Source organism: Oryx dammah, unplaced genomic scaffold, assembly GCF_014754425.2.
Source record: "Oryx dammah isolate SB20612 unplaced genomic scaffold, SCBI_Odam_1.1 HiC_scaffold_18, whole genome shotgun sequence".
NCBI classification, from domain to species: domain Eukaryota; kingdom Metazoa; phylum Chordata; class Mammalia; order Artiodactyla; family Bovidae; genus Oryx; species Oryx dammah.
The window spans coordinates 10,404,085-10,429,270 of NW_024070202.1; the positions used below are offsets into that span (position 1 = coordinate 10,404,085).

Sequence of the window (25,186 nt, forward strand, 5' to 3'; positions counted from 1 at the left end):
AGAGATGTTATTAACTTGTACATAATATCACCTGCTCAAATTTTCTTGTATACCTTTCAGAAGACTGTTAAGGCTACTACAAGAAGACCAGTGAAAAAGTAGTTTCCTAGACAGTCAGCACAACCTGGAAAGAATACAATTTTTGCCAAATCACCTTCTTCTCCAGTCTAATAAAATGAACTGCTGCTTCTAGTGGTACGTAATCATCCTATACTGGACCAGTCTGTAAAGGTATACTTTTATGTTCAAAGCAAATCTGATCAACAAGTAACTTGATACATTTGTCCTGTCCTTTAGCATTTCATGAACAATTCTGAGAAACTTCTTTTAGGATAAAAAATATCTCCCCAACTTGCTGTGTACTCAAAACCTTGTAGATTTCTTTAAAGAGGAAAGAATATGAAAATTCAAGCATAAAATTTAGGGAAATTTGCTAAAAATTTGGGGACATGTCTTATCTACCATTTCATACTTAACAGTGTTTCTTAATGTTTATAACTTGTGACTCAAAGGGAGCTGATTAAGAACACAGCTATTTTTAAGTAAAATAGCTATTTATTCAGCTTCTTGTCATGCCAAAATGTTTTGCGCATATGCCACTATAATTAGCACACCCTCTGTAACAGGCAAAATTGTACATCAAATTATATTTCATGTTACCTGATTATATAAAAATGTAAAGTGAAAATGATTTCTCAATTCTCTTTAACATTACTAGTAAACAGTTCAGCAGGAGATATGAGGCACAAAATCTTAGTAAAATGTGACACAGAAAAAGCAATAATGTAATTCTCACTTAAATTTAACTTGTCATAATCTGTTGTGAATATACAAAGACAAACTTTTAAAACGTTATATTTACTAAGATTCTGGCAATAGTTTTATGTAACAAGACACAGCATACCAGGCCTGCCACTCAACTTTTTATGGTAAGTCTCAGCTTCAATATGAAGCTGTTAAAACAAAAAAAAAAATTCAAAAACCTGCTTTTTACATGCTAAATAGCTTGGCAAGTATGCTGTTAAACACAGTTAAGGAATTTAAGATAGCAAGAATAAGAAGTTAATAAAAAGCTAAACATTACAGCCTAAACAAAACTCATACAAAAAATAAAAGAACTATCACTGGTTACATAAAATTTTCCTGACTAGTTAAAACTTAGCAAGTATAAAACATGCATTTTAGAATCTAGCTATCAAGTTCAAAAAGTACCAGTGTCTATCTGAAATGATTCCTTTTCAAAGCCAAAGTGTAATCAAAATTAGTTCAAATGTTATAACACATTCTAATGCTAAAAAACATTCAGTATTATCGAAGTGGAGGTAAATCCCAGAGCTTTTGGGGCATTCTCATGCTGCAAAAGGCTATTTCTCTGGTTCACTCAAAGTAGCATGGGACAGAGTCCGAGGATGTGACTAAGCTCAGTAAAGGGCAAGACTGCCATACCTGGCTCTGACCTCCCCATGACGCATGGCTACTGTGTCCACAAAAATAAGATGTGTGAGGATAAAGGCACGCTATTCTGCTAGCTAAAGTGATAGCAAACCACCCCCCACCCCTAAAAGCTCCTTCCCCCGGTAAATAAAAAGGGGAAAATTTAAAATACACTTATCTACAAGAGTAAGGATTTTGAAATATCAACGTAATCCCTACTTCAAAAAAGGTTAACTAGAGTCATCTGGTCATCTCTGATTACATCTTAATGATGTGTACAGATTCAGTTTTTGCTGATTTATCATTAGATACTTCTAGTCAAAATATTAACTTTATTCCCAAATATCTTAAACCACTAGTATGACTGAAGTGTATTACCTCCCAGAGTTACTGGAAGAGGGAAAAAAATAGATGTTCAAGCAGCAGGCAACAATTATGGCCCTTTCACACAGTGGCATCTGAGTGGCTACTGATAGTCCAGGAATTAATTTAAAAACCAGAAAATTCATGCATTTTAGTAAATATGCCATAATTTTCACAGTTGAAATTTCCTTAGACATTGCACTTTCTTTGTAAGCGAATCCTGATTCTTCTGAACGTTATGGTGAGTCAGGACTTGAACTAGCAGCCTTCTTTCTCTTCTTCTTACTGTGTTTCTTATGCTTCTTTTTCTTTTTTGTTTTTTCCTGAAAAGACAGTTCCATGTTAGATACAGCTACATGAAAACGTGCAAATTAAAAACAACTTCACTATCATACTTCTAAGTTACTATGCAGTCATTTCAAACAATCCACACAAACAAGTAAGTTACTCAAAACCTTTCTCAAAAAGTCTCAATAATACTGTATGAGGACTAAGAAAGTACTTGTCAGTTTTCAAAAGATAAGGAAAAACTCTATGTCAGTAGCACATTAACGTAGCTTCTAACAACATTTCCTATAGGAAATAAATTCAACTGAATTATGGTATCAATTGCTATACTTTCTGTTATCTAATTTTTAAAGCTGCAATAATCACACTTACTGCAAAGGAAATGTCACATTGCAGTAAAACAATTGTAAAATGGTAGCATTCAAAGGAAAAATACACTAAACCTATTTTTAAGTAAAAAGGAACAGATATTATGTACTGCTTAGGCCGGTAGGACTACTTCATTAACAACTAACTGGTACAAAATACTGATGCAAAGTTGAAAAGTCTATTTAGCACTTGATTTTTAGAGGAAAAGGCCTTGTAAAAGTAGTCATATTGTGACTAGACAAAGGAAGCTAAAATTTTGCTACACCCTGACTTTCTGATGTAAAAGAGAAAGGCAGGCCTTTTAGAAACAGGTATGTGGAAATGGGGTATCAAGTAATACACTAGTGTTGATATTCAGGAGAAGAAAGTAAAAAGGGAAGAGGCACACAGAGGTGGCAAAGCAAAGCTTCCAGTCCATCTGCTTATCTAGGAGAACTTCCTACCCCTCGCCCCCACCAAGGCCTTTACTACTTCGTAGCTCTTAAAACAACTTCCATTGTTCTTCTCATTACAAGTCCAAGTATACAAGGACTGTTACAGAGTCCAAATCGTACATTTGAACTTCTAAAGGTAAGTTTTGGGTACAGGTTACTTTTTCATAAAAGGACTGTTGGCCACTCTGTTCTTAAACGCCTTTCTTCTTGGCTTCCAGGACACCTCATTGCTGCTTTTCTTCCTTCACAAAGACCTCAGTTCCTTTGCTGGTTCTTCCTCTGCTCAGCCTTTGTGGGCTTCCTTCTTTTCCACATGCTTTCCCAATCCCAGGCTTTAAATACCACTTACAAACCAATCTTTATATCCAGTCCTAGGCTCTGAAGACTACGAGTGCCTCATTAATAGCTCTACCACGCATATTTAAAACTACCATTAACAACGCCTAATTTTTCGCTCAAGATCCTTTTTCAACCATTTCAATAAATGGCACCACTAATTAATTCATCATTTTAGTTAAGCCAAAGAATCTAAGCTTCTTTGACTCTACTCTTTTAACTCCACTCTCCACCCCTGAAGCACCAAGCAAGTCCTACCACCTAAGTCCAAAACATATCTCAAATCTACCAGGCCAATCCATCTCCACCACTGTCACCGCAATACAAATAATAGCATTTCTCGTTTATGTCAACTCATCACCTCCGTCAAATAAGGTGAAGCTGATTCAGGCCACCTGTTTGTTTTGGTAAAAGCCCGGTGTGCTCTGCCACAGGGCCTCTGCTTCCTTCCCAACCTCACTGCACGCTCCTCCTCTTTGTCTTCTACGGAGGAGCCAAGCCTACTTTCTTCATTTCTTCAAACGTACCGGGCTCACTCCCACCACACGTCTCGAGCTCTTCTCTTTGTCTTGGACAGTCTTCCTTTCATTTACTCGTTGGCTCTTTTTTGTGAATCAGATTTCAGCTGAATTTTACTTCCTTAAAGAGGCCTTCCCTCCCTCAGTCAGCCTCTCATTTATCACCCTTTTATCTATCTTGAACTCCATTATAACAGCTCTAACCAAGACAGAACCGTGCCTGCATAGAGAAGCTTAATAAATACTTGGAACTGAATGCATGAAACAGTGAAGTATACAAATACAAATTACAATTATCCCAAATTAATTAACTTTATATCTTAATAATCTAACCAAAGATGAAAGCAGTCTTCACCCAAATTATTTTCCCACTCAGGAAAAAAGTCTCTTAAATGTTTCCTTGATCTTGGAGCATATAAAATGTTAAGAATCATACATTACCAGGTGAACTTTCTTTTCAGAGGACTCTCATTGTAAGAGCCAAAGACGTTTTGAGGAGGCGGTAGTTACTTTCAAAGCTACAAATGATGCTGTTCATTTTTCTTTTACTTCTCCCTAAGAAAATGCCTTCAAAGGCCACAGCCCATACTTATGTGAGTGCTCCTAAATTAGTCTGGTGATATGACCTCCATTTCTTTTTGGTAATTTCTTATATACTTTCCCTAGGCTGGGCTGCTTCTCACTGGATACCAGGTCCATTTTCCTTATTCTCTTCAGTAGAGCTGGCTTTAGAAATGACAAGAATCGTCTTTATTAATGAATCATTTATGATGTCACATTCCTGCTAATTTTTCACTGAAGCCTGTGCTTCAAGAGCTTTTTTCTATTAGTATCAGGTTTGGTAGATCTGGAATAACTACTCTCGAAGATGGAGGGAATCACCATACTTTAGTTTCACGTTTCCTAGTATTGTTTAAGGAAGTCAAACAAAAGTTTAAGCTTACAGTTTTAACAGTGAAATACTGAAATGCTACCAAGATATGCTTCCTTTTGAGTCAATTTAACTTTCTCCAACTCATTAAGTGAAGCTGCTGAACACCACATCTTTCTCAATAAATATTTAGTTCTAGTAAATGCAATCATGCTTTATCATGACATTTATATTAAATAAAACAGCTATACTGTTATCACGTAAAAACATAAGTGATACTTGCTGTTGTTTTTTCTCGTTCTTCACTGCTTTTCTTCTTTTTTGCTCGTACCTACAGAATTAAAATTTTTATGGAAAAAAGTTAAATATGTAACTTATACCCAAGGCATTTTTTTTTCATTCACTAATATAACTTGCATCTTTAAAATTTTTATGTAAAAAACTTTTTTTGACAGTGAAATAACATTTTAAGTTGCTCTGTTATTCCTTAAACCTATGTTAAATCACGGGGAGGATTCAATGAAAAACCTTTCAAGGAAAGTGAAAGCATTAGTCGCTCAGTTGTGTTTGACTCTTTGCAACCCTATGGACTGTAGCTCACCAGGCACCTCTGTCCATGGGATTCTCCAGGCAAGAATACTGGAGTGGGTTGCCATTCCCTTCTCCAGGGGATCTTCCTGACCCAGGAATCGAACCTGGGTCTCCTGTATTGCAGGCAGATTCTTTACCACTGAGCCACTCTTTCAGCACCTAAAAACAGCAGTAGAGGTACAGTAGATAAAAAATTTGAGCTATGAAAGAAAACAGACTAAGCTCTGAATTCTACCTCTGCTATGTATTACTCTCAGTTATAGCCTCTTGGTAAAGTGTAGGTAAAATCCACCCTCAAGGGAGCGGGCTAGAATATCGTAGGTGTTTTTCTTACCTATGGTGTTGGTAATAAACAGTAGCTTTATATGTGTATAGACATATATATAAAAATGTGTATAGTGTACTTGGTACCAATGAACTGATTAAAAATCTTTTTAAGTAATAATTATTACTCCATTAATGTTTTTATTTAAATATCTTAAAGTGTGATACACTGGATTTACATTACATTCAAAGTGCTAAAGTTGATGTTAATGTTAAATCCAAGTATAACATTTTATATTAAGAAATACATAATTAATACAACATATTATAATACTGAAGGGCAGAAATTGCCAAAATGTTGAATTGTTTGGTTTATCTGCTATGTTACTATATGTTAAATATACGAAAAGTAACTAACAATAGAACAAACAAACTAAAACAGACTAAAGTAATAGAACAAATAAACATTAGAGACTATTAGCTTTCAACAGGGGTGGTAGTTCTCTCATGAAAACACTTAGAAAATAAAAATATTGTTCCTGGTGGTATTCTTGTCATCACAATGACTGAGTGGGGTGGGCCAGGTTAATACAGGGGAGGGCTGTCATGCAATAGCATAGCCCTGACATAAATTTATAATAGCCTGCTTGACATTCATATAATGGACCCAATTATAAAAAGTAAAAAATCCTAAAAGATGTTGCTGTTTAAGTTTTGCACTCAATATGCCAACAAATTTGGAAAACTCAGCAGTGGCTACGGGACTGGAAAAGGTCAGTTCTCATTCCAGTTCCAAAGAGGGCAATGCCAAAGAATGCTCAAACTACCACAAAATTGTGCTCATTTCACATGCTAGCAGGGTTTTATGCTCAAAATCCTTCAAGCTAGGCTTCAGTAGTATGTGAACTGAGAACTTCCAGATAGACAAGCTGGATTTAGAAAAGGCAGAAAAACCACATATCAAATTGCCAACATCTACCAGATCACAGAAAAAGAAAGGGAATTCCAGAAAAAAATCTGCTTCTGCTTCACTGACTACACTAAAGCCTTTGACTGTGCGGATCACAGCAAACGGTGCAAAATTCTAAAAGAGAAAGCAATACCAGACCACCTGACCTGCTTCCTGAGAAACCTGTATGTAGGTCAAGAAGCAACAGTTAGAACTGGACATCGAACAACGAACTGGTTCAAAACTGGGAAAGGAGTACGTTAAGGGGGTATACTGTCACCCTATTTATCTAACTTATATGCAAAGTACATCATGCTTGAAATGCCATGCTGGATGAATCACAAGCTGAAATCAATATGGCTGAGAGAAGTATCAATAACCTCATATGCAGATAACAACACCCTAATGGCAAAAAGCGAAGAGGAACTAAAAAGCCTCTTGATGACAGTGAAAAAAGAGAGTGAAAAAGCTGGCTTAAAACTCACCATTCAAAAAACTAAGACCATGGCCTCCAGTCTCATTACTTCATGGCAAATACACGGGGAAAAATGGTGACTGCAACCACAAGATTAAAGGATGCTTCCCCTCGGAAGGAAAGCAACAACAAACCTAGACAGCGCATTAAAAAGCAGAGACATTACTTTGCCAACAAGGTCCATATAGTCAAAGCTGTGGTTTTTCCAGTAGTCATATATATGGATGTGAGGACCATTGGACCATAATGAAGCCTGAACGCCTAAGAATTGATGCTTTCAAACTGTGGTTTTGGAGAAGACTTTTGAGAGTTCCTTGGACAGCAAGGAGATCAAACTAGTCAATCCGCAAGGAAATCAACCCTGAACATTCACTGAAGGACTGATGCTGAAGCTGAACTTGGCCACCTGATGTGAACAGCCGACTCACTGGAAAAGATCCTGATGCTGGGGAAGATTGAGGGCAGGAGGAGAAGGGGACGACAGAGGATGAGATGGCTGGATGGCATCACTGACTCAGTGGACAGGAGCACGAGCAAACTTCAGGAGGTAGTGAAGGAAGCTTGGTGTGCTGCAGTCCACGGGGCCGCAGAGTCAGACATGACTGAGTGACTGAACAAGTTTATTAAAATATGAACACAAAGTATTTTGTACTGGGGTTTTAACATACAGTTGGCCCTCCATATCCATGGGTTCAGCACGGATCAAAAATATTTGGGAAGGGGATTCCCTGGTGGCTCAGTGGTAAAGAATCCACCTGTAATACCAGAGATGTGGGTTCAATCCCTGCATCCGGGAAGATCCCACAAGCCGCGGGTCAACTGTGCCCACGTGTCTCAACTACTGAGCCTATGCTCTAGGGCCCAGGAGCCCCGACTACCGAGCCCACACGCCACGGCTACCAAAGCCCTTGCACTCTAGGGCCCAGGCTCCACAGGAGGAGCCACTGCAGTGAGAAGCTTGCATGGAGCAACTAGAGAATAGCCCACCCAGCAACGAAGATTCAGCACAGCCAGAAGTAAACAAACAAAAATTTTTTTTTAATTTGGGGAAAAAAGTGGCAGAAGGTTTCAAAAAGCAAAACTTGAACTGGCCACATGCCAGCAACTATTTATACAGCATTTACATTGTATTAGGTATTATATGTACTCTACAGATACCTTAAAAGTATATGGGAGGATGTGCAGAGGTTATACACAAGTATTTACTGTGCCATTTTATGTAAGAGACAACACCTACAGATTTGTATGTCCACAGGGGTCCTAGAACCATCTCCCTGCAGACATGGAAGAATGACAGGAGAGTAAATGTCCTACAAGAGCAATATCATGTAAATAGAGGGAAGACTGTATTTTGTTTCATTCGGAGCTTTACTGGGAATTCTACCATTTTCGAAAATGTCACCGATGACAATGATATTTTATGGCTTTTTAAGGGCATAGGTCAATTTGCCTGCTATAGCCTGCATTTTGCTGCAGCTCAATATTTTATGTCTTCCAGTATTATTATGCTCAAGTACTTATATACCGAAATATAATTTTATAAAATTATATATTATTTTCCTCTATTCATTTTTATTTCTCTAGGGGATACTATCAATAATATAAAAATGTGTACAGGTAAGCTATATTACCTACAAATTTCATTAAAGGAATAGTGTGAAATATTGCTACATAAGTTGCTATAAAATTGCTACAAGTTTTATTTTTCAAATGAGGAATTCAAGTCTAAGCAGAAGACTACATCAAAGATGATAACATATAAACCTAAAATGAACTAAGAATGGACTCTAAATCCAATGGAGTACAAAAATCTAAGACATGGATATTATAGCTGAAAAGGATGGTCTAGATTACCTAATCGTAGTCCCTCATTTTATGGGTAGGAAAACTGAGGTCCTGTCAACATTTCTGCTTTACCTTATAATCTTTCTGCTTCCTAAAGAGCAGCTCGAAACCAAAACAAGGGAATGCTGGGTTTTAATGTGCTACATACTATACAGTATTTTTCATGTCATCAAAATGGTAGTAAAATTTAAAGAAAATATTAGGAGAGTAAAAATAAAAGTTCTCAGATTGGAAAGGTATGTGGGAATATAATTATCAAAATAAAAACAGTATTACTATCTTCTGTAAAAATACAGAATTTATTTAGTGGCATTTCTTTAACACGTTAGAAAAGTGAGTCAAATACTTATGAAAAATTATTTTTTAATAATTCACATTTATTAAGTCAAATAACTAGATATTTTAAAGTAAAGAAAATGGATTTAATTATATACTTACCTCCTCAGTATACTCTGATTCTGACTCTGACTCAGATGATAATGGTTTATCTTCTGGATACATCTTTCTTTTTTTGCTGAGCCCTTTAATGTCCTATGAAAAATAAATACATGTATGCTGACTCAGATATAGTAGTATGCCACAAGAATTTTACGTTTCTAAGTCCTACTTAAAAATTTTTCCTATTATCACAAAAACTACCCATTTTCACTTTAGAACTGTCTAAAATTGGTGACAATTATCAGGAATCAGTTTCTAATTCCAATAAAAGTTACTTTTATTAAGTAACTTGAAAAGAAATAACTATACATAGACTTAGATGTAATATCCTCTTTATTTTCTCTAATTAAACATGATAGAATCTTAAAGAGTTAATGAAAATATAGTATAAGATTTGGGTCCTTTGCATTCTAACTCTTTTGTTTCAATCCAGGGTTGGATCAGACAGGCCTAGTGCTATAGAAAAGAATCTAAAAAGATCACTGCACTTTAATGCATTTAAAGTGTTAAATTCACACTAAAAACCAAAACAATCCCCCCCCAAACTTAACCCCCCCAAATCCCTAAGCATTAAGATGAGGAAATGTATAACTCTGGGGAAGAAAAGGAGAGTAAGACTGGGAGAAGGGGGAAGTACTCAGGAAACATCTGAAGCAAAAGCGACAAAACATGAAGATTTATTAAAGCTGCATTCTGGATATGCCAGTTGTCATTTTATATTTTCTATATACTTTATCTGTGTGTATGAAGTAGTTCATAACAAAAACAAGACCACATAAAGGAAAAAATGCTCACCACCTTATCTTACACAGAAAAAAATGACCATTTTTTCTATAGCATGAACCTGATTTTGAAGATGTAAACAAGAAAATAAACTAAAAGTGATGATACACGTTAGATTACAGGTGATTTGTTTTTGTAAACAGCTTTATTATTTTGGTAGAAATAAATCATTATAAGAAAATGCACCCAAATCCCACTACGGGGATTTTGGGAAACATCTTTGTGTGTATGTATGCCTTTACCTAAATACCTGTTTATGTAACCCACTCTTCTCACCCAACAGTATCTTTCCATGCCAATTACACCATCATTTTTGGCCACTTTTGATATACACTGAAAATATGTATCACTGAAAGTACATCCCACAATTTACTTAACCCATCTCCTTTTGGAGGGCAGGCATATAGGTTTTTGCTATTAAAGTTGAAACAGAGAAAAGGGTATGTGAGGGCAAAATCTTTATCTAACAATAAAGACTAAATCAAAAACCAAAGTAGCCTTCATCCAAATGATTGTCTCCCTCTCCCACAACCCTCAAAATTGTTTATTTCATTTGTTCCTCAATCACACCTCACCAAAAAGCCTCTTCATCAGATTCTTTCATCAGTCATAGCAGTCTCAGATTATTAGAATATAGTTCATATTTTCTTTAAGAATTGCCTAAACATGTTTTTTTGGGTTTCCCAGGTGGCACAGTGGTAAAGAATCTACCTTGCCAATGGAGGAGACACAAGAGACAGAGTTTCAATCCTTAGGTCAGAAAGATCCCCTGGAGGAGGAAACGGCAACCCACTCCAGTATTCTTGCCCAGAAAAAGCTCCGGATAGAGGAGCCTGGCAGGCTGCAGTCCCTGGGGCTGCAGAATCGGACACAACTAAGCACACACACACACACGTTTTGCCTATGTTTATGCGTGTGAGGTAGTCTCTTTCCCTTAATTACTGAAGATCAAGTTTTTTGTCTTAACATATTCCTAGCAGTTTTTCTTAGTCTATTCATATGTACTTAAACTTTGTTCATAGCTTAAATGTCTTTTTGCCATTAATTTGAATTATATGGTCAAAAGTTCCTGGGTTTTGAGGCCCGTCTCGCTCTGATGTTATATTCACCCATGTCTTTCTCTAGCTACATTTTCATACATTTCTGACTTATCTGGGAATTTATTTGACCTAAAGCAGTGTTAAACTTAAAATTTTTCAAATGGTTAGTCACTTTGGCCCAAGAAATGCCACCTCTGGCATATATTAAATTCCACAAATATTTACCAATTTTTACCTGGACTCTACAACGTTCCATTGTTTTTTTTCTATTCCTGTACCATACCACACTGCTTTAATCAAAGTATATGAAAAATGTTTCAACTTCTAGCAGGACAAGTCACACCCAGAAATTTTATTAAATTTTCATGTATTTCTGAATAGATGTATATAGTTTTCTTTAAATTAGTCCTGCTCACTTCCTTAAGATTTTCCTATATATTTTTTGTAAATATTATAAATGAAATATATTTTTCCATTATATTTTCTAATTAGGTATTGTATTGCCAAGCACTTTTGGAACAATTTAAAATAAAAATGGAGCTAAAAATAATGATTGATATATATTACTGAAAATTAAAACATTGTAAGATTATAACAGACATCTTAAATAAGATTAAGAGAAACCGTAGACTTCTCTTATGAGATGTCAACTATGTGTCTGAAAGATTAGCAACCAAGGCATATAACTCTTACCACCTGGAAAGATTAAAATCAAGCAGAAAAATGGGCCAAGACCATGAAGAGGCAATCCACAGAGAATAAAATCTGCTTGGCTAATAAATGAAGGGGCTCAGACATCTCTACACATTAAACTAGCAAACAGGAGGTCTCAACAGTGTGGTATATATGTATGAGGAGCAAGGTTACTATCATATATTACCAGTAGGAATGTAAATTAGAAAATAAGCACTTTGGTGAGTAAAATGCAGACAAGTTAAGTGTTATTAACATGCTCCCTGGATCCAGAAATTATAGTCCCAGGTATACCTTAGAAAATCAATGAAAAGCTAAGGAAAAGGAGAAACAGATAACAAATAGCCACTGCAGCACTGTTTGCACTACTGAAGAAAGAAAACAACCTAGATGTCCACAAACAAAAGAATGGAAATACAAATTGTGGTGCATTAAAATAATGGAATATAGAAGCAGAAGAAACAAACTTGAGAGTATCAAGAAGGATAAATGTCAACTGCAATGTTGTGTGAAAAAAAGCAAGTTTCAGAAGAAAACACAATGATACCGTTTTGAAAATATGTGTGAACACACACTTATATAAAGGTGGACGGGAAGGATACACAGTAATTTCAAAAACAGCTGCCTATAGTGAAGGAGAGTGTGACAGAGACGTCTGCCAATAAAACAAGACAGGACAAAATGTAAACCATTTGCTAATTCTGCTGGGTATGTATATGTGTTATTCATGATGTATGTATGTATTACTCTATATTTTGTATATGTTGAAGTACTTCAGAATCACAGTGCAGATGTTTTATTAGTTATTTCATGTTTGTAAACTGCCAGTTTTCAGTTTTACTTTTTTTAAAACACAAAAGTAACTGCTTATTATTTTATAATGGTTTTGAAAATCAGGAATTTCTGTTGAAATTATATCATACCCTATTGGAACTATGAAAATAATCACACAGTTTCCTTCCTTTGACCAGTTAATATGGCAAGTTATATTAATAAATTTTATATCCTTGAATCCTTGGAATTAATGAAACCAACTCTGTCAATATGGTTTCTTTTTTAGTGTATTTATTTGCAAACTGAAAAAAAAAAAGAAACCTCTTCTACATATATACCCAAGAGAAAACATTATAGACTAAGGGAAAGAAGCCAGTCACAAAAGGTCATACACAGTACAATTGCTTTTACATGATACAGCCAGAACACGTAAATCCATAGAGACATAAAGCAGGCTGGAGGCTAACACAGGATGAGGAGGGAGAAAGAACTTGAGTACTTAATGAGTATGGGTATTTTTCATGGAATTATGAAAAAGTCTTGAAACTAAAGAGCAGATCAATGCCCAACATTGTACATAAATTATCACCAAATTATAATTTAAAGATGGTTCATAGCATATTATGTGAATTTCACCTCAATTTTTGTTGTTGTTCAGGCACTAAGTTGTGTCCGACTCTGCGACCCCATGAACTGCAGCACATCAGGCCTCCCTGCCCCCCGCCATCTCCCAGAATTTGCCCAACTTCATGTCCAGTGGAATGATATAAAAAGACTGAATAAAATTTGGTGACACTGATATTTAATTTTCTTTTATTAGTAATGCTTTCTTCAGGCTTTTATTTTTAATAATCAGAAAGACTGCATACGTGCTCAGCTGCTAAGCTGTGTTTGACTCTTTGTGACCCCATGGACTGTAGCCTGCCAGCCTCCTCTGTCTATGGGATTTCCCAGGCAAGAACACTGGAGTGGGTTGCCATTTCTTTCTCCAGGGAATCAGAAAGACTAGAAATTATAAATTAGAAACTTAGATAGGCATAAATTTAGCATTAAGCATAGATAAGCTATAAATGAAGACAAAACATCTACTTACAGTAGAAACAACATTTTTCAAATTATCTATGGTATACTTAATTTGAAACAGAAATCCATGTTCTTTCATTAAAAAGACCTTATTTAAAATGAAGTGAGGAAACAAATGGAATGTTTAAAACTTCATTATTTCAGTTTTGAGATAATATATTACACCTACACAAATTCTTTGCAGGAATACTCTTCTGATCTTTTACCTTCAATAACGAACCCAATAAGCAAAAGAAATCTCTTAAGTTAAAAAGGGAATGCTGTATTGTTAATTTCTTGAAGCGATTCTTAAAGGAAATGAAGTATATTAAATTAAAACAATGTCAGGATTTCCCTGGTGGCTCAGTGGGAAGAACACACCTGTCAGTGCGAGGGACCCGGGTTCAGTCCCTGGTCCGGGAAGATTCCACATGCCACAGAGCAACTAGGCCCATGTAGTATAACTACTGAGCCTGTGCGCCACAGCTACTGAAGCCCGCATGCCTCAGAGCCTGTAACAAGGGAAGCCATGGCAATGGGAAGTCCGTGCACTGCAATCAAGAGCAGCTTCCCCTCACTGCAACTAGAAAGTCTACACAACGCGATGAAGACCCAGCGCAGTTAAAAATGAATAAAGAATATTAAATATATATATATCAATATAAAAAAGGCAACATAAAATATAAATTACCTTTTCTTTCTCAGTTGCATCTTTTGACTTCTTTTTCTTTTTTAAACTATCCTAAACAAACATATATGTATATTAATTTTAAATGTGAAAGACAGAGCATTATACCATAATTAACAAAAATATCAAAAAGGTGATTATGATTGAAAGAAATTTACTTCCAGGCAAGAATTTCTACTTTTGAATCCCTCTGAGCTAGCTATTAACCTCTCTGAGCCTTCATTATCCATAAAATGGGATAAACAAATATCTACTTCATAGAGTTGGGAGAGGACCGAGTTAAAAGTCAAGTGCTTAGAACTAGGCCTAATACACAGCAGCCATTCAATAAACGTTAGCTATCAGTATCATTAAACTGGCTCTTCTGCTTTAAAAACAAAACTACCACCTACTGAGTACTTTCTAGACGCCAGGCATTTTATCAGAAGAAATCTCATTTAGTGGTTTTGCTCTCCTTGACCCCCAGGGCAGTGCTTATCAAACTGTGAAACACCACGTCAGAATCATAGAGACTGTTTGTTAAAAATGTAGACTTCTGATCCTAATCAGCTTCACTAAATCAGACTGTGGCGATGGGGGCCCAGAAATCTACATTTTTATTATAACCTGCATGTATTTCTTATGACCACTAATGTTTGAGAGTTAACTGTACCTGATAATTCTGGATAGTACAGAACAGATGAGGTATAGTACCATAAAAAGGACACTGGATCAGATATCAGAAGACAGATTCAACTTACAATTCTAATATTATTTGTATGAATTTAAGCAAGATGCTTTTTATCTGCACTATAAATTCTTTATGAAGATGGGAAAAACAATGTCAGCCATGTTTATCATAGTTACCATGAAAATTTTGAGACACGGAGACCTTTATGTCAGAGCATTTAGAGAACAATTAAATGCCCTATGTACAATATTAAGTGCATCAATTAAGTGGCACAGAGAATCAAAGTACAATAAACAGTATCACATTTCAACACTGAGAGCTCTTTAAGATAGTAAGAACTAAAAGAAAAATCTAATTAAATGTCTGCTACCCAAAACATTGCTCATTTAAACAGTTTTACCTTATTGTCTGATTCAGTTTCTGACATGGAACTTTCAGAAGATTTATGAGAACGACTCTTCTTTTTCTTTTTCCTTTTTCCTTGTCTCTTATCCTACATGAAACATAAATAATTTGCTTTGTTTTGTTGCATGTATTTGTTGCACTTAATTGACATCGAAACTTTATCAATGAACAAAACTTAATGAAAATAGCAGCTTGTGAATATGTTTTATTTAAAAATTAATATTTAAAATATAACATACATCACTTTTTTAAAAAATTAAAAAACATTAAGTGATTTTAGTCACATGTAATTCTTAGCTAAAATGGACTTTCTGATTTTTAAATCCATTTCTTGTACTAATATTCTTAAATGAAGAAGACAAATTTAGGAATCTAAAAAATACATTTACTAATATTTAAGTATCTAGTTATTTATTCATGTCAGTGTTCTCAGAGATAATCAGTCAAAACTTGGAAGCAAACATTTCCAACAGATTTCTTCATAATAGGTTTCCCCTTGTTAGGAAAGGCATCAGAGATGCTATTTCATGTATTTCGTATTTCATCACGAGAGCAAACATTACCTCATCTTCAGAATCTGAAGAGCTGCTGGAAGAATCAGAGCTTGATGAAGAAGAAGATGAATACTTGACCAAGCACAAAACAATTAAAGCTTGTGAGATGCAGGAACTTTTCTTTTACTAAGTCTCTCAAACACTTAATGAGATCAATCTAGTTTCTGAGAAATGGATGCCATATGTCTTAAATATTAAATGTCAAATTTCACACACCGCCCCCCCGCCCCCAGTAACAAAAGGCGTGGTCAATTTTCCCTCTTTAATTGTGGTGAAGGAGGCACTAGGTTATAAGGAGGTCAGTACCTTCCTTTCATTATCATTAACAGAACAAACCCACCCATAACTACCAAAGGACCTCCAGACTCTGAGTTATCTAGAGTTAGCATACAGATTGTATCAATTACTCTTACTTTTTGTTTTGTGGGCTCTTGATTATAACATTTAGAAAAATGGAAAACTTTTGCTCACCCTACCAGATTTCTTCTTTTCTTTTTTCTTTCTCTAAGAGCAAACAAATACAAGTACAAATCTAAATAAGGTAGTGTTTTCCAATGGACCTGTTAGCAGCAGTACACAGCGTTATTATGTAAACCCAACTCTGAGACTAGGAGTAGCAATGAAATAAAAATGCATTACCTGTCTTTTTTTGGATGAGCTCTCACTTCCACTTAACAATTTCTCCCTGTGTTTTTCTAGTTCTTTCTTCCAGTTCTACAGAAAAATTATAAACACATCAGAAGTCATCTCTCCCCTCCTAATGTATCTCGGTGCTGTCGTCCTTTGTTGTTCAGTCGCTAAGCTGTGTCCGACTCTTTGCGACCCCGTGAACTGCAGCATGCCAGGCTTCCCTGTCCTTCATTACTTCCCTGAGCTTGCTCAAACTCATGTCCAGTGAGCCAGTGACGCCATCCAACCATCTCATCCTCTGTCGCCCCCTTCTCCTTTTATACTGAAATGTACAGACAACTATTTCGTTCCTTCCATCCTCTACTATCTTGCTCCCATCTTAGCCTCTAATTACAGTCAAAAGAAGCTGCAGGTTTAAGGATCCTTTTCCCTGTCACCAAAGAAGCCTCTAACGAGCTCCTTTCAAAAAGGACACTATGCAGTGGGAATCCCACACCGTATACTGAAAGGGGGAGTCGGTTGTTATTACTAAAACTGAACCCTTTTATCTTTTTCAGAAAGGTGGTTAAATTCTCTTTCCAGACAGTAAAAGTTCAATTCATCTATACTGTGGCTGAAATACTACGTGTAGACTTGTAATCAAAATAAGCAAACATCATCGTGGAAATCCGAGGTAAGATGGGGGCCTGGGGAACAGGGGAGAGAAGGGAAGAACCTAACATTTAGGAAACTTAAAAAAAAGATGATTTAAATTACCGTAAGATGGTTTTCCTCTATTTCTTTTTAAAAGAAATCAAATATTTAAATACAAACTATATTCAATTTAACAAAAACACTTCTAAAATACAGAGCCCCCTTAAAAAGCTAGGCCCAAACTCTTGGCTTATTAAAAATGATCTCATTTTTTTTTTATTTTTAAGAAAAAAGATTAGTCTCTTTTTCTAAAGGCACAATTTACAAACCTCATTCATTTTTTCTTCAAATTCAGCCAATGCCTTGGAGCCTTTCTTTTTCTTTTCTAGTTGTTCTTTCAGTTCTTCCCTTAAAAAATAGAATGTACAATAAATTTTCAAGCAATTCAAATTAGAGATGGATGCTGACAAACAAAAATTTCGTAATTTTTTAATATCTTAATAAGCCTCCATTCCAGCTCCAATGTTGCTACATTTAAAATTTCTTTGCTCATGTCCTTATATTAATTATCATAAATCCAATCAGATAACATAATCATTCCTCTCCAGAACATGGGTTTATAAGAACTAATATTTTATATAAATTTATATTTAAATTTATATATCTATAAGTTCATATAAACTACTATTTATAAGAACTAATAATAAACACCAAACATTTGAGTACTTCCATACAATAGGCAAGGGCTTCCTAGGTGGCTCGGTGGTAAAGAATCTGCCTGTCAATACAAGAGTCACAGGTTCAGTCCCTGGGCTGGGAAGATGCCCTGGAGGGAATGGTAAGCCACTGCAGTGCTCCTGCATGGAGACTCCCATGGACAGAGGAGCCTGGAGGGCTACAGTCCATGGGGCCACAGGGAGTTGGAAATGACTCAGCAAGTGAGCGCACATGCCTACAACAGGTACTGTTTTAAATACATCTTCCTTTCATCCTCACAACAATCCCGTGAGGAAAGGTAGCTTTATTACTCCCATTATATAGGAGAGAAAGAGGCTGCGGCTTAGGGAAGGTCACAAAGGTGGCAGTTGCACTGTTAGGGTGAGTTAAGGCCTCTATGACTGAACTACTATAGTCCACTACTAAATCACCCACTTTATAATGTACCTGCTTACAAGAAAGAGTGGCCCTGGCTGGTATCTCGGAACCTAGATTTTGGCACCGTCCCTGATAAGAGTGCTCACTATGCCTATCTATACACACATAGTAGTTTATATGAACATCTGCATTCCTTCTGGAACTCTGAAATTTTGGCAGCTGATAGGCAGAGGCTGATCAATCGCCAATAAAAAAGCTGGACATACTGAATCACACGAGTTGGCCACATCTCACGCATGTTACCGCAACTCACTGCTGGGGGAGTTAAAGTCGGCATCCTGTATGACTCCGCAGAAGCAGTGCTAGACGCTGCCCCAGTCTCCCCCAGACTTCTCCCCATGTGCCTTTCTCCTCTGCTGACTGTGCCTGGTATCCTTCCACTATAATAAATCTTGCCCGTGAGCACAACCATTTGTGAATCCTGCTAGCGATTACCCACCCTGAGGGTTGTCTTGGCGATGGCTGACCACATGTGTGATTCACTAGCTTAGGCACTTCCCCTTTTCCTTCTCAAAAGAAAAAAAAAAGTATTCATCCCTTCTCCCCAATCTTAAAGATAAAATACACTTTGTTTTGCGATAATTTATTTCCCTGTGTGCTGCAACAATAAACAATGGCACTGATGAAGGGGCAGACATAGCTTGCTTCCCATTTAACTCAAAGGAAGGATTCCTTGTGTATAAGCACAAGTTTCAACTCTAGCTGCCAGCTCTTGGGGGCCCTTAGAAAGAATAAAAAGCTAACAGCTCTGTCACTTCAGGAGTATGGGTATTTAATAATAAGACATACTGAAAAATAATAATGTTAGAGCTATGACGCTTTATTTACCAAAGATCAGAGCCACTCAACAAGGGCAAAAAAGACACAAACTTTAACACACTACTTAGACAATGGGAAATCCTAACACACTGTAAAGCCAGCAGATGAAAAGAGAAACAAGGCCTAACATTTTCTTTCTCAACACTTAAAGTTACACCTCAAAGAAAGGTTAAATTATTCAAACCTACCATTTTAAATAGCTTGGAATACCGCAAGGTTAAGGTCTCTTTCAGGAGACAGAGATGTTTTTGGTATGAAAGATTCTCTGGCAGTGCGTTAGCTTTAGCTGTACTAGGTGGTGGGTTCTTAAATGCTTGCTTTACATTCATGCATGTGTTTTATACGTTCAAAAGTAAGCACATATTAAATACTACTTCAAACAATGATGTATCTAGCAACTACTTGGCAATCAGTAGAAGCTGTAAAATGACCTTTAAAACATTTACAAAAACCTTATATATATTTATATAGGTAAATTGTTTCACAAATACCAGGTAGGCCTTGGTCGATTCAAATAATCTTGGATCGTTGGACCTGAAGACTGGATTGGACCCCTTGATCTGGCCATTGCTATTGGGTTCATATAGGCCTTGAGGAAAAAAACAAAAATTAACTCCATTAAAATAATCATTTTCTTACTCATAAGGCAATCTTTACTATAAATGCATACTAGGTCAAACTATGCCAAAGAACTGAGTTCAACCTCCCACACAGTTGCAACTCATTTCACACGCTAGCAAAATAATGCTCAAAGTCCGTCAAGCAAGGCGTCAACAGTAGAAATGAGAACTTCCAGATGTACAAGCTGGATTTAGAAAAAGCACAGGAATAGGACATCAAATTGCCAATATCTGCTGAACCACAGAAAAAACTAGAGAATTCCAGAAAAACATCTACTTCTGCTTCATTGACTATGCTAAAGCCTTTGACTATGTAGGTCACAGTCAAACTGTAGATTCCACAAACTACTGGAAAATTCTTAAAGAGATGGGAATACTAGACCATCTTACTTGCCTCCTGGGAAACGTGTATGCAGGTCAAGAAGCAACGGTTAGAACTGGACATGGAACAACTGACTGGTTCAAAATTGGGAAAGAAGAACATCAAGGCTGCATACTGTCACCCTGCTTATTCAACTTATATGCAGCATACATCATGAGAAACGCTGAGCTGGATGAAGCAAAAGCTGGAATCAAGACTGCCGGGAGAAATATCAGTAACCTCAGATATCCAGATGACGTCACCCTTATGGCAGAAAGCGAAGAAGAACTAAGAGCCTCTTGATGAAGGTGAAAGAGGAGAGAGTTGTCTTAAAATTCAACATTCAGAAAAGAAGATCATGGCATCTGGTCCCATCACTTCATGGCAAATGTATGGAGGAAATATGGAAACAGTGACAGATTTCATTTTCTTGGACTCCAAAATCAATGTAGATGGTGACTGCAGCCATGAAATTAAAAAGACGCTTGCTCCTTTGAAAAACAGCTATGACCAGCCTACATGGTATATTAGAAAGCAGAGATATTACTTTGCCAACAAAGGTCCATCTAGTTAAAGCTATGGTTTTTCCAGTGGTCATGTATGGATGTGAGAGTTGGACTATAAAGAAGGATGAGGGCCAAAGAATTGATGCTTTTGAACTGTGGTGTTGGAGAAGACTCTTGAGGGTCCCTTAGACTGCAAGGATATCCAACCAGTCCATCCTAAAGGAAATCAGTCCTGAATATTCATTGGAAGGACTGGTGCTGAAACTGAAGCTCCAATATTTTGGCCACCTGATGTGAAGAACTGACTCGTTAGAAAAGACCCCAATTCTGGGAAAGACTGAGGGCAAGAGGAGAAGGGCGCAACAGAGGATGAGATAGTTAGATGACTGACTCAAAGGACATGAGTTTGAGCAGACCAGGGAGATAGTAAAGGACAGGGAAGCCTGGCGCGCTGCAGTTCATGGAGTTGCAAAGAGTTGGACACAACTTAGCAACTGAATAACATTAAGCCTCAGAGGTTTGGGAGATAAGTAATACCACTATTTCACAGAAAATGTATCTTCACCAGAAATTTGATGAAAATAATATTGATACTTCTCTTACTCTGAGGTGGCTTTGTAGTACTTTCTCCAAAAACCCAATAAAGCTCTAAGGGTAGTAACACTATCCTCAATGGTAAACGAAGGAACTCGGTTTCAAAGATGGAGACCTAACACTAAGTTCACTGTTTATTCTACTTTATCTTTTGTCTCAGGAAATACTGTGCCATCCTGATAGCAATTTTATACACAGATTGTTCACTATGAAAAATTAAATTATGCAAGGCATCAAAAGAAAAAATAAACAAGAGTTCAGCAAAATTAAAAACATTTGTGCATCAAAGAATACTATCAAAAGGCTGAAAAGACAGTCCACAGAATGGAAGAAACTGTTTGCAAATCATGGATCTGACAAGGCTTAATATGCAGGATGAATAAATCCTACAACTCAGCAACAAAACCCCAAAACCCCATTCAACAATGTGCAAAGGACTTTAGACATTTCTTCGAAAAAGATATACAAATGTCCAATATGCACATGAAAAGATGTTAGCTGTTACTTGTCATTGTTGTCGACTCTCTGAAAACCCGAGGACTGCAGCATGCCAAGCTCCTCTGTCTTCCCTTATCTCTTGGAGTTTCTAGTCCTGAGGGAAACGCAAATCAAAACAATGAGACACCACCTCACACCAGTTGAATGGCTACTATCAAAAAAAGAAAATAAAAAGTGTTGTCAAGGATGTAAAGAAATTGGAACCGTTAAGCACTGCAGGTGAGAATAAAAAATGGTGTGGCTGTTTTGGAAAAGTTTGACGATTCCTCAAAAAGTTAAACACAGAATTGCCATTCCTCAGGATCGAAGAACTGAAAGAAGGGGCTCAAACAGATACATGTATACCCATGTTCACAGCACCGCTATTCACAACAGCCAAAAGGTGGAAACAATCCACACACCCACCCATGGATGAATGGGTAAACAGAATGTACTATATACTGGGCTGGGTTTTTCCATACCATCTTACGGGAAAATCCAGATGAGCGTTTTGGCCGGTTCAGTACATACAATGGATTATTATTCAGCCTCAGAAAAGAGTGAAATTCTGATACATGCTACAACACAGATGAACCCTGGAAGCACACTAAGTGAAATAAAGCAGACACCAAAGGACAAATATTGTATAATTCAACTTACCTGGGGTACCTGGGGTACCTAGAATAAGTGAACTCAGAGACAAAAAAGGGAGTTCACCAGGGGCTGAGAGTGGTGTAATGGGGACAAGGCTTCTTGTTTGAGATAATGAAAACCTTCTGGAAATGGATAGTGGTGATAGCTGTCTAACACCGTCAACGTACCTAATGCATTATACACTTAAAAATGGTTAAAATGGTGAACTTTATGTTATATATATTTCTGTATAATAAAACCCCACAAAATTATAATGATGTTATGCTCTGTAAACTACACTTACTAGAGCAGAAATACATATTTTTATACACTTTGCCCAAAAACATCCTGAGACAAAATAAAGCAGAATATTTGTTAATGACAGTGTCTAGCAGACACTGTTTTGTTAGAATTCACTTTAGAACAGATACAAAATCTAGTCTTTAATTCAGTCTCAACTTCTTGATCCTATGATTAAGTCTTCCAATTTAATTCAAGTCAACAAACATTTATTAAAAACTCTTCCACTTTTTATTTTATCACAAATTATGCTTTTAATTATTTAGCTTTTTACAGTACTCATAACAGAAACTGACAAATCCATGTTGCTAAGTCCAGTCCGTGGGGTTGGACTGGAGCCCGCCAGGCTCTTCTGTCCATGGGATTTCCCACGCAAGAATGCTGGAGTGGGTTGCCGTTTCCTGCTCCATTTTCTACTCTTTAAATAAAAAGAACTTTGGTTGAAAACGACTATCACAAAGATTGATTTTAAGGCCTGAAACTTAGTACTTAACATTCCAAAAAAAAGTGAAAAGGTACTTTCATCTACTGCATTTTACTTAAAATCTATAAAAATGACAAAATTTTCCACCTTCATAACAAATGTAAGTTATATACGTCTAGATTTCTCTGGCAGAGTAAACAATACACAACCACTATGAACAACACATACCGAGAACTGTTTCCATCAATTGGATACTGCGTAATTACTTGAGATGAAAACAGTTAACCTTTAATGTGATTTTCTTACAGCTAGAGTTCCTAACTAAGGTCAGAGACATTTACAGGTTAGGGGCTACAGGGGGCTGTCTATACAATGTTGACGACCGAAGGCATAAAAGTCATATTTTTAATATCAAATGTTATGCCCTCAAATATTTCATTCAACCGTCTCTACTGAGATTTTTAATTAGTTTATGTGGAAATGACAACCAACAAAGGCCACAACGGAGCAGTTGTTGGCCCAACCAATGACACTGACCATCTTAACAATCAAAAGTATAACGTACAAACTAAAACTAAGATCATCTCTTTTAAACCAGGAGCATAGTATCTATCACCTTCTTACTTCTTAGGTATCGTTTCGTAATTTTAGCAGTACTTAATGATAAGCCATTTTAAATTTGAAACTGTAAAAACTTTATTTTCAAAGTTATAAATATATACATGGATGTTAAAACTGTATCACCAAAAGAGGAAAAACTGAAAATACCTAAATAGCCATCAACCTGAGATTCATCAAATAAACTATATTCCCCAAACGAAATACTAGGTTGATGCAAATGTAACTGCAGTTTTTGCATTGTTGAAACTTGCTGTTTGACATTGGAATACATTCACAACAAATGTGGTCATGTTATACATCATTTTAACGCACATTTCTCACTTTATGATTTTTGCTAATGACATTACTTGTTTATTTTATATTTACCTTGGACTATGGAAATGATGTTAGACAAAAAGCAAATTTGAGCGGATGTTTCTGTTAGAGTTCAAAATGGGCCATAAAGCAGTGGAGACAACTCCCCATATCAACAACGCATTTGGCCCAAGAACTGCTACTGAAATGTACAAAGCAGTGGTAGTTCACGAAGTTTTGCAAAGGAAACAAGAAGAGTCTTGAGGATGAGGAGCACAGTGGCCAGTCATCGGAAGTTTGCAATGACCATGAGAGCAATCATCGAAGCTGATCCTCTTACGTGAGAAGTTGCCTAAGAACTCAACAGCAACCATTCTATACTTGTTTGGCATTTGAAGTGAATTGGAAAGATGAAAAAGCTCGCTAAGTCAGTACCTCATGAGCTGCCCACAAATCAAAACAACTGTCATTCTGAAGTGTCACCTTCTCTTGTTCTATGCAACAACGAACCATTTCTCAATCAGACTGTGCTGTGCCATGAAAGCTGGGTCTTAGTTACGGGCTCTCTAGTCGCGGTGTGCACGCTCAGTCGCCCCACGGCCGGTGGGATCCTAGTTCCCTGACCAGGGATCAAACCCACATCCCCTGTACTAGAAGGCAGATTCCCAACCACTGGATCACCAGGGGAGTCCCAAGAAAACATTTTTTCATATTATAGCCCATTACCTCGACGAGTACAGTAGTAGCAGCTACATCACCACCGCTTTTATGCTTGCTTCAGGACAGTCAGGCCTCGGAAGAAACCCATCGTGCTACTGTATGCTACTGTGCGGTACACAAGAGCACAACCACCTGAAGAGGATGCACGGACATGGCAACATACGCCAGACAGGCGAGCTAACTTACGTGACCATACATGCGAAAGCGTGTTTGCCTCTGCAAGTTTGCAACTTGAAGGTTCGTATGCAGAGGGCTTAGTATAGCGGCAATGTTTCACTGTAGTTTTAAATAACCTAAACACAACATTTACTATGTTTCACAGCCTTTAAATTTTCTAGCATCTATCTTAAAAACTCATTAATGTTTTAATGAGCTTTAATGTCTACTATGAAACTGCATCTTCAAAGTACGTACCATCCTATCTTACTGCTTACTTTTCAGAGGAATATAAAATAGTACATTCACACGCTAGGAGTCCATGTCAATCATGGACAAGTTATGCCACAATTACATGAGCTATTACTGAGTATGTAATAAGGCTTAACTTTCAAGCTC

General features: G+C 36.8%; 1 protein-coding gene across 1 annotated transcript in view; it reads right to left on the minus strand.

The window, feature by feature from the left end:
- Positions 1–542: 542 nt before the first annotated feature.
- FAM133B (family with sequence similarity 133 member B) overlaps positions 543–25,186 on the minus strand; it is a 28,511-nt gene continuing 3,867 nt past the window's right edge. The window contains exons 2-11 of the mRNA XM_040260288.1: positions 19,573–19,670; positions 17,437–17,515; positions 16,484–16,558; positions 16,316–16,348; positions 15,854–15,916; positions 15,286–15,378; positions 14,219–14,269; positions 9,176–9,268; positions 4,897–4,944; positions 543–2,120 (exon numbers count right to left, since the gene is read on the minus strand). Coding sequence (XP_040116222.1) covers positions 2,034–2,120; positions 4,897–4,944; positions 9,176–9,268; positions 14,219–14,269; positions 15,286–15,378; positions 15,854–15,916; positions 16,316–16,348; positions 16,484–16,558; positions 17,437–17,515; positions 19,573–19,670 — 720 coding nt within the window. The 3' untranslated portion in view covers positions 543–2,033. The remainder of the gene's footprint in view (positions 2,121–4,896; positions 4,945–9,175; positions 9,269–14,218; positions 14,270–15,285; positions 15,379–15,853; positions 15,917–16,315; positions 16,349–16,483; positions 16,559–17,436; positions 17,516–19,572; positions 19,671–25,186) is intronic.